General features: G+C 37.4%; 1 protein-coding gene across 1 annotated transcript in view; it reads right to left on the reverse strand.

Annotated features, from left to right (window-relative positions):
- Positions 1-10,798, reverse strand: part of UBR1 (ubiquitin protein ligase E3 component n-recognin 1) — a 204,117-nt gene extending 193,319 nt beyond the window's left edge. Inside the window, exon 1 of the mRNA XM_037018909.2 lies at positions 10,587-10,798. Within this exon, the coding sequence (XP_036874804.2) occupies positions 10,587-10,667 (81 nt within the window). The 5' untranslated portion in view covers positions 10,668-10,798. The remainder of the gene's footprint in view (positions 1-10,586) is intronic.
- Positions 10,799-11,087: the final 289 nt, after the last annotated feature.

Genomic DNA, 11,087 nt, shown 5'->3' on the forward strand with positions numbered 1-11,087 from the left:
GAAGGCACAGATCTATTATATACTGACATGGAACACACTTCAAGTTAATTAAATTTTTTTAAAAAGGTACAAAACAATGTATGTACCATCATTTATAAAGAAGAGAACAAAGAAGAGATGTATCTGTATATGCTTGCATTTGAATAGAAAATCTCTGAAAGGAATAAATTAACAATGGGAAGAGGCCATGAAAGGATGTTCTTTTCACTGTATACTCTTCAATTTATAAATATATATATACGTGCACACAAAATATATATATACATGCACACACACTAAATATATATAATCTATTTAAAATCTTTTTAAAGCTTTGCTATCTACACATTGCATGTACAAATTTATTCATAACAGCAAAAAAACTAAAACTCTGAAAGTTTCCCCACAATAGGGAAATAGCTTAAGAAATTGTGGAACCTACATTTAACCATACTGGCCCAACTGTGCAAAGATATACATATATGAGGGTGTTCACTATGTCACTTGTAACTATGAAAAAATGAAGTCCACCTAAAATATCCATCAATTAAAAGTACCTCTACGCCATTCTATTCAGTCAGGATGCCATAAAATACTGCAGAGTGGAAAAACCAATTTTTAAATAATATAATTTCATTTTTGTAAAAAAGAAAACTAAATTATATAGACTTTAAAAATGTCTACATAAAAATGTTTTCTAATTCAACATACGTACCTCTATATATATGCTTTCCTAAACATAGCACAAGGATCTAGAAGTAGAAACATCAAACTATCAACAGTAGTTACAGGGAGAGAAGGAACTGGGGGGAGAGTCTAGGGATTTTCACATTTTACTTTAAACAATGTTATCTTGTTTGATTTTGTTAGACAAGAATCAGTACTTTTGTAATTAAGGGGGAAAACTCTAAAAAATTCCTTAAGATATAATATACCCATTCAAAATGATGCCAAATAGTCTCAAAGTATATCCCTGAAGATATTTATTAAATACAAAGAGAAAGATAGCAACTTTAAAGTACAGAAAAGTTGCAAATAACAACTTAACCAAATGATTAAGATAAATAATAACAGTAATAAGAATACTGGTATCAAGAATCCCTTAATATGATGCACTGAGATGGCTATGGTACTATCTTTGTGTTATTTTTGCCAAAAATGCATAACCTCATTCTCATCATGAGAAAACATCAAACCCAAAGGGAGGAAACATTGTACAAAATAATTCTCAGTGTTCTTCAAAAGTGTCAACTCATGAAAACCAAGGTTTTAAAAAAACCCTATACCTCACAGCATTCGGACTCCAACTTTTCTAGGATACTCACAGATCAATATCAATAACTTGTTTCCTCCACAAATATTTAAACAACTATAACTAGCAAACAGATACCTAATGTCCTATGATAATACCTAAGGTTTCCTTCAAACAGCACTAATTGAAAAAAAAATCTGTATATTCAGTCCTATACACCAAACAAAAAATTCTTCTGTCCTACCTAATTATGTAAGGCATAGAACTAATTATTTTCAAGTTTTTTACGAATATTTTCAAGAATGTGAGAAACGTGAGAGTCACTAAAATAAGGAATCTTCTGGTTCAAGTCTCTCATTTCACAGATGAGAATCACATGAAGAAGTAAATTGGCTTACAAGATCAACCAACCGACTGGCAATGGAACAGGTAATCCTAAATCTAAGTGTTCAGTGCTCATTTTATTTAACCAAACAGAAATACACAGCTCTTTTAAATTTACTCTTAAGACCTGGTCAATTTCACCTTAATAGTAAAACAAACCAAAAAATAAAGCTTTGTCTTCTTTTTAATGTTTCCCTCCAAATAAAGTCTCTTAGCTGACAAATGCCTAATGTTCTTGGATACTATGAAATATTCTTAAATTGGATCTGTCATTATATGTCTTAGTGTGAAGAACTAGTATTTTTAAATGTTATCTTTATACTCTTAGTTGATTTGGGCAGAATGTTGGTGTTGATGCCTTAAAAGCCCTCTCCAGTTATTTTACCAATAGCTCTCTATCCTTCCATCCCCACCCCTCCCTAGTTATTCCTCAAAGTCCACTTAGCTCAAGGTCAACTTCCATGAATATTTCACTGTTTAGCTTAAGAAAATTTCTCTCCTCTGTAACTCTAATACATCACTTACTGAAAGGAATACTCATTCAGTACCTCTACTTCTGCCAGATAACATTAGTTTCCTTTCAACATGTACCCCTAGCCTCTTCAACCAGATTGTAAATTCCCTGAGGGGAGGAACTTTGCCTGCCAAATCCCTGCCTCTCCACAGGCCTGCAACATGTACACAACAAAAGTTCTCATTGATTGCTGAATGTTATGGACTTCTTCCTAGAGAGAACAAAGCGAACACTGACATTAAGCCTTCTAAAACTAGAATTTTTTTTATAGGAGATAAAGTATGATTCTGCTTGTTCACAAAGATTTTTTTCTAAATGATTGCCACAATTATGAAAACATTTTTCAACTAAGATTTCTGTCTCTTTTTGCCACATAAGAAAAGCTACACCAAATATATTTTACTAGGTGACATGTTCAGGAATTACTGGTGACTGGAGTAGGTTTGATTTTCTTTGGTTCGTTGTTTTTAGTATTTTACCCCATTTGAGACAAAAATAAAATTAAGAATTTTTAATTTCAATGTCCAGAAGAAAAAAAAACACTTTTTTTTTAACATCTGGAGTTAAGGGAAGACTTTCTTAATTGACTGTTCTGAAAAAAAAAGTTCTCACATTTAAATTTCCAAACATTCCAAACATTTTCCTCATCCCCATGGAGACTAAAGATAAATTTGCAACTCTGACCCAGGACTTGGATGCCTGTTTGGGAACATCATGCTGCAAAAGGAACTTAGTCTAAGTATAGTAGGTTCCTTTCATGCAAACCACAACTTACCCTTCCTTAGACAACTGCTAGATATCTACAGAGCCTTCAGAGGCCCTGTAATTCTTCTACTTCTGTTTTAAAGTGGTAATAAGATCTGGAGACTCTAGTGTTTTTCATAGAAAATACTATCATCTCTAGGCACCAAGAAATCTCTTGGTTATACAAAGTTCTCGTACTGCTATTTGACAGATCCTTAAAGTTTAGAAAAAAGCAAAAAACAAAAACCCTAGTTCAATTGCTTAAACCATAGAGAAATCCTATCTACATCTCATAATTAACACCCTAAGCCTATCTGAACACTTCCGCTCTGCCAACTTTCATTCTTATAGCTCATAATTAAACCAAAATCTACCTTGCTGTAAATTTTATTCTACACTGCCTGAAATTGTCCAATATAATTTACTCTGATCTTTCATCCAAAAGCCTTTTAAATAAATGAAGATAACTCTCATGTCTCTCATCAGTCTCGTTATTCTGGGGCTAAACTGGAATGCAGAAACCAAAGAAATCTGTCAATCCCTAAAACAAAATTTGGCCATCCTTAATGACATGGTGTCCAGACCATTCTGCATGTTGATCACTCTTTCACGGAACATGCACAGGGCACCAAAATGCTTTAAAAGAAAATACTATTTTGTTGGCTGCCACATCACATTACAACTTAGTGAGAATGCAGACAACTAAAGCCCTTAGATCAATCACATATAAGAGACCTAGTTCTATACACAAATACCTAGTACTAGGTATAAGGCTTTACTTTCATCACAATTCAAATTTACTTTGGGAGCCTGATGCAATACTCAGCCTAAGAAGATTACGTATGGGTATCCTATAATATATGTTATCCCTGCAAGGTCCTGTGCTGTTTATGAGTATGAAAATAAATCTACTATGTCCTCATTGGCATTGAAAAAAAGCCAGGTCAAATACAGACTCATGTGGCAAACAAGGCCCCTCTCCTTTCTGTCCTGTTGGGAAAACATATAAACATGCTGTCAGAATTTAGTTTCTGAAAGTATCCTGTCTCCTCTAAGCCATTCTCTTCCTTTTTCCTCTTTGACCATAGGTTCATGCTCCAATTTTCTAAGCTCTCCTTGAAGTCTTTGGATGAATGAAACCTGCTTCCCTATATTATGGGGTACACATCTAATGTTCTCTCTCTGCTACATTGAACATATATTTGCAAACCAACTAATAACCTTTATTAAATTACAAGGCAGAGTGTGTATAAAAGAAAAATAGACCAATTAATAGATTTTCCCCTTGTGGCTAAAGTCATTTCTAGCTTACCTATGAATACCAAAATTTCAAAGGCATTTTAAAAGGTAGTCCATAAAGAGTCATTAAGTGGTTATAGCCCCACTCCTCCAAACAAGTCAAATAGACTTTGTTCTGAAGAATGGCAATAAGTAAGCTATTAGATGGAAGATCATATTCAAGTGATTAACAGTAGACTCCATTCTGGACAGGGACTATGTCATTCCCAGATAGCAAGCAGGCACTTAGGGAAGCACAGTAACTCTTCTGGAGTCTCTCAGCACACTTATTTAGTACAGTACTTTTCATAAGCACTTAGCTTATTACAGGGTGTAACTTAACATTAAAAAAAAAAAAGTTGTACCAAATGCTTTAAAAAACCATACTCATCAAATAACTATTGTTTCTTCAAGAGGAGACCTGTTTTTTTGTTTTTTGTTTTTAAAGTGGTTAGGACAGATTTTAATCACAAATATACTATTGCAATAGGGGAATGCCCAGTGGGAACTAAACTCCACTTCAATTTGCACAAAGGTGACGGGGTGTTGTGGTTTTTTTTAATTGATTTATCATTGATATACAATCTTATTTTGGTTTCAAATATACAACACATTTGTTCGATAATTACCCATATTATTAAATACTCACCCCCACTAGTATAATTACTATCTGTCAACATAGGAAGACATTAGCAGAATCACTGGCTATATTCTCCATACTGTACTACCATGGCCGTGACCAACTTATATTATGATTGAGGATTTTTGTGCCCCTTTATTCCCCTCACCCTCTCCACCCACCCACCCTATCCCCTAATCCATGGTAACCACTAATCAATTCTCATGAGTCTACTGCTGTTTTGTTCATTGTGTTTTGATTTCTTTTTATATCAGCAGGAGGCACATTAACTCACAGTATCTTAGAAGAACACAACCAAGTTCATAGTAAATCAACTGAAGAGGTCTTAATATTTTGTCTTAAGCCATCTGAGGCAATGGATTAAAAGCTTAAAGAAAACTGTTTCACAGAGTGCAGTGTATGATTAACAGCTTTAGAGAAATGTGTAAAATGATGGCAAGGGAGGTCTGAGGTAACCCTCAGATGAAGGTTAGGAGATGATGAAAAAATGACAGGCACCAAGACCTGCTATGATCTGGTGACAAAACACTTCAGTTAGGTTTAAAAGACCTTGGTTTTTATCCTAGTTTTCTCATTATTAAGTGTATCCTTACTACAGAAAGCTGTGCTCTGGCCTAAAATGACATAGATTCAAATTTCTAAGGACTACCACCTCCATTGAAAATAGTATATATCTTCTCACTCCTTCCTCTCTATCTCAGTATTTTAAAGTCAACCATCAAAAGACAAATGCTATCTTTTAAAGATCCCCTTCACAAATAAAATTACAGATAATTTTTTTCCTTGTTTTCATAATGGTTATTGCACAAACATAACAATAATAGGCTAAAAAAACCCACAGAAAAACTAAAATCCCCTCATTTGGGCACAAGGTAATTTTGGGGAGTAATGGAAATGTTCTGTATCCTGATTTGGTAGTAGTTACACAGGTTTATACACTTGTCAAAACTCATCAACCAGACACTTAAAGAGGATGTATTTTATTGCATATAAATTATACCTCAATAACATTAATTTTTAGAAAATCCTTCCTATTCAATTTTGAATTTTTTAGCCTCATTATCTCTTAACTTCCTGTACTCTTACCTCCACTCCACTCTACTTTAGCTGTCTCCTCATTCATTTACTCATCCATTCAATAAAAATTTTGGCTAGGTACTGGGGATACAAAAAACAGTTTATGTTCTCAAACAGTTTATTATCTAGAAGGAAAGACAGACAGTAAACAAGCAATGCTGAGTATAGCCCAAGACATGGTACATACAACAGGTATAAGAAAAGGCTGCTAGAAGAATGCAGACAGGTTCATCTAACCTGGATCTACCATCACAAAACCTGATGTGCCTCCATGTCCTCAAACTTTAAAATTCCCCTTTCTGACCATAATATAAATATTATTATACTTATAGTACCTTCTACTTATGTTAACATCATAACCTTTAATACCTCAAGTCCCGTGAATTACCCAAAAACTCTTATTTTGGCTTTTCTTACCTCTGTGTTCAGCCTGGGCTCTAAGATTAGCTGCTATCCTAATATGCCCCTCATTGCCTCTTCTCATCCTCCATTCACAACCTCCCCCACTGTCACTACCAATTTGCTAAAATAAATCACTGATGTTGATCCTCAGTTATTCATTATGAGACTATAATGTCTGCTCTATCAAGGACATGCTGGGATATATTAGTGAACAAGTCAGACATGATTTTTGCCTTCATGGAGCTTACATTCTGGTGGAAGAAACAGACATTTAAATAATAAAGACAACACAGTAATTTCAGACTGTAATTAAGCACAGAGGAGGTAATAAACAGTGCTTTGACAGAGCATGATCAGAGGAACCTATTTTTCAGACAGGGTACAAAGAAAAAGCAGAGGAAAAACATTCTAGGAAAAAAGAACTCAAGCAAGGCACAGGCCCTGAAGCAAGCCAGAGCTTGGTCTTGTTTTGGGAACTAACAGGCCAGTGTAGTTAAAGGTGTGAATGAGGAAATGAGGTGAGATGTAGGGACCAGACCAGACAAGGTCTTGAAGGACTTGTAATTAATATAGAGTTTATTCCAAGTAAAATAGGAAGCCACTGAAGGATTTACACAGGAGATGGACATGATCTGATTTAGTCTTCAAAAATTACCCTGGTCGTTCTCTGGAGAATGGCCTGAGGAAGGCAAAAATGGAAGCAAAGAGATAAGTCAAGAGTCCTCTGCAGTTGCCTAAGCAGGAGATGGTGCTTAGAACTAGAGAGGTGGAGTGGAGACAGAGAGAGTTGTTTGTGTTTGAAAGCTGTTACAGAAGTGTCAGCTACTGTGACAGGGATAACAAAACTCTTGATCTGCCTCCCTTCCTTCTCCTATCAAAACCTGGTTCTCCCTCTCAGTATATGACACAACCATGGCCGTGAGTGCTAAGCCAAACACTGGGTATCCAGAAGTCACCTGTTTCTTCCCTTTTCCCTCATGCCAAATCTATCTATAAGCCTGTATTTTTGCTTCTACCATACTTCTAACATCTCTCTAAAATCCATCCAATTCTCTTCATGGTTAGTGATATTTCTCTAGTACAACCCACCATGAACTACGGCTACTAGGAAACATCCAACAGTAGTTTCCTAATTGCTCCTGCTGTTTTAAACAATTACCAGACATCCAAGTGTTTATGTCAAGTAGGCAGTTGGACTTATGATACTGGAGCTATGATATTTACCTAGAGATATAAATTTGGGAACTGATTACAAACAGATGGTGTTCAAAGCCACAGAACTGGATGAAATCACATATGCAGAAGGTGCAGACAGGGAAAAGAAAGAGCTTCTTAGTACCATGCTGGGAAACATTTTCTGAAGTGGACTTAAAGGCACAAGGCAGAAGTTCTGTCAGACTATGCCACACATTCTCTGAATTTCAATTTTTCTCAGTCCTCATCTTCCTGGACCCACAAGCTACCCTCTCCTAAAAACTATACCCTATGACACTGCAGTACTTTTACTTCCTACCTATCCCTTCTCTAGGTTCTTCCCTGGTTCTTCCTCCTTCTTCTACTTCTGAAATTCAATCACTCCTGGCCCTACTCTTTCTCCTTCTCTTTCCCTCTCATGTATGTCTGTGTTGCTGTGTATGTACACACACACTTTCCTCCTCAAAGACTATATCTATTCCCATAACCTCAACTGTCAACTTTATAGTGAAAATTTCCAAATGTCTGGCTAAGTCTTAGTCAAAATGAGGCTCACAGACCATGACTTCAGAATGAGCCAGGACATGCTTGTGAAAATGCAAATTATTGGAACCCAACCCAGACCTACAGAATCAATTCCCCTAACAATTCTTAAATAATAGCTTTTATAAATGTCCAAGAATTCATACCTATTATTTCAATCAAACTGCATGCTAGGTGATACTAGGAATGTGAGAGCCTTCATGCTTGTTGACAGCAATATGACAGAAATAACCTCAGGTCTAAGAAAGAAGTTGAATTTAAGAATAACAGAAACTATACCCAGGAACAAAACTCTAAGGGAGTTGGTAAGATTTTTTCACTCTCTGTAACTCATTTATTTTTTTCTTTTCCTTGCCTCCCAATGGTGATTTAAAATACAAATTATTCAAATGTTAAAATATCTCTGAGCTTGGCGGAGACAGATGCCAAATGATTTCCCTTATTTGTGGAGTATAACAACGAAGCAAAACTGAAGGAACGAAATGGCAGCAGACTCAGAGACTCCAAGAATGAACTAATGGTTACCAAAGGGGAGGGGTGTGGGAGGGCAGGTGGGGAGAGAGGGAGAAGAGGACTGACGGGTATTATATTTAGTACACATGGTGTTGGGGATCACGGGGAGAACAGTGTATCACAGAGAAGGAACATAGTGGATCTCTGGCAACTTGCTGCACTGATGGACAGTGACTGCATTGGGGTATGGGTGGAGTCTTGATAATACGGGTAAATGTAGTAACCACATTGTTTTTTCATGTGAAACCTTCATAAGAGTGTGTATTGATCATACCTTAATAAAAAATAAAAAATAAAAATCTCTGAGCTTGTTTTGCTTAATAGCAAAGAAGAAGTAAACTGGAAAGCCAGCATCTTACTCCACTGCCAGGATAAAATTGAAGGTGGTAACTTTAAAAAGAAAAGGGAACTAGGAAGATATGTAGGGTACTTAAGTAGACAGAAGGATCCAAGTCAAATAAAGTGATCATGAGGCTTAACAGTCATAAGCCTTCATTGACTCACCCTATCTTGTATTAAATTCTTTAAGCACTTGTCTTACCTGTGTCCCGATACAGTGAGTCCCCTGTGACTATTCACTTCTATTGGCACCTACCTACTACTTTGCAAAACCCAAAGCCTTGCCCACAGAAATGTGGTATTTCTTTAAGTAAAGAGTTTGCAACATAACTCTAGCTTGATTCCTGTATTATTATCCCCAATTCCAAATAAGTGGAGTCCAGATTGATGACATTTTACTGTACCACCTGGAAGGAATTAATATCTCAAAGCTTTAAACAAACACTAGTCATTGTTGCCAATAAAAAATTACAGAAACACTTCTAACCACAGCACACAGTTTCTCCACTCCTTCTAAGATATAAAAAGCACAAGCTACCTTAAGACCAGATGTTTCAGCTTCTAAACTTTCATATTTTATCTTCTAATTTCTACCCTCTTAAATAGATCCTTCCTCCTTCAACAACAGCAGAGAAGTCAGTTGGACTGCTATTTGTGGTAAAGGATGGTTGCAAGCACTACCCTAATTGTTCACTTAACCTTTATTCCAACTCCCTCCCTACCTGATTTCTATCTCCCACCGGGTCTCTCCTGTCCCTGGGGTGAACTCTTACAGTTCATTCTGTTCACTCATAAAACAATGCTCAAGTGTGCACAGGGTTAAATACTTCAAGAATGCTTTAATTAAAACTACAAACCAAAAAATCTTAGAAAGGAGTGTATATACCACACTCTCCTACATGCAGCAATAAAGGCAAACTGATAGAACTCTCAACATCATGCAGTGATCAATATTTGAGTATTTCCTATATTTATCCCCATTAGATGCTTGGGAACATCCAGAACATTCCCTAGTATTACCTCCTACCTCTTATCCTCCTTAGTCAGCTTTCTCCCTGCAGCCAGACCATTGATTCAATTTTGCTCATTATCTCTGCATTCCTATTCTTTCGAAATATAAAGGCAAAGTATAGATTCAGATATTAATTAGTGGTATTGCTCTTACTTGAAATGTCTAGAAGTCTCTTCTTCACCATTAAAAAGAAGCGACAGATGACGGGTTTTCCCCACTGAGCATTAAGCATGGGGTTCTCAAGACACTAGAAGAACTACAATTCCTAAACCCCATATCCTGACATAAGCAGAGTGGCAGCACTCTTGTCACTATCAGGCCCCACCCAGCCAGCTATGCAATACAACACTAGATGTTGCGTCCTGGATTCCTGTCATCAAGAGGGGTTAGCACTGCGTCTATCGGAAAATGGCTCTTCCTCCAACCCCATCTCAGCCCCCACACCAGACCACCAAATAACATCACCAGTTCTTTCTACTCCAAGATAGAGAAATGCCTGAGCTCGTCAAGACAAATAAATGGCAAAGTCATTATGTTCCGTAGACTTGGCCGACAGGAATGTGGGTGATGACTAACTTTTTATTCCGTGGCTTCCTTCCAGATCAATCCAGACGACTCCCCCTTCCCTGCCGCCATAAGGGGTGAAGCCTCACATCCTCCTGAGAGCATAGGGACGGACTAGGGGGGACAAAAGGAACTTGCTACAAGGACTTACAGATGCCAGTCGCTGGGGGGTATGGGGCAACTCGGTACAGATTTCCATCCTTTCCGCACCCCCGGCTTCATTGTCCGCCATCTTGAGGGAAACTGACACCCGCAGTTTCAGACCCCCGGCCAGAGAGAGACCAGCGGAAACCTGTGGCGGGTCCAAGAAACGAGGAGCGACACTTTTACGACGGCCCCTGAAGCCGGCTTTGACGCAGGAATGAAGAGCGGCTTCCGGCCCGCTCCCGGAAGCAAGCGTAACGCCCGCAGGACTGAAGGGTTTTCTTCACTTAATTTCTTAGTTGTGGAGCGTGGGGCCTGAATGGTTGTGAGTCTGATTTCGGTGCTGGGAACTGTTGTATCTACAAGGTAAAAAAACATTCGTCGTATGTTTTACGAAGGGAAGAAAACTGAGGTGCAGAGAATCTGTTCTGGATCTCTTTCTGGCCGGGTTGTTGGTCTGGTATGTTTTCTATTCCAATGTACCTGCAGTGGTTCCCCCAAGACCCTA

This window comes from Manis javanica, chromosome 8 (assembly GCF_040802235.1).
Source record: "Manis javanica isolate MJ-LG chromosome 8, MJ_LKY, whole genome shotgun sequence".
NCBI lineage: Eukaryota > Metazoa > Chordata > Mammalia > Pholidota > Manidae > Manis > Manis javanica.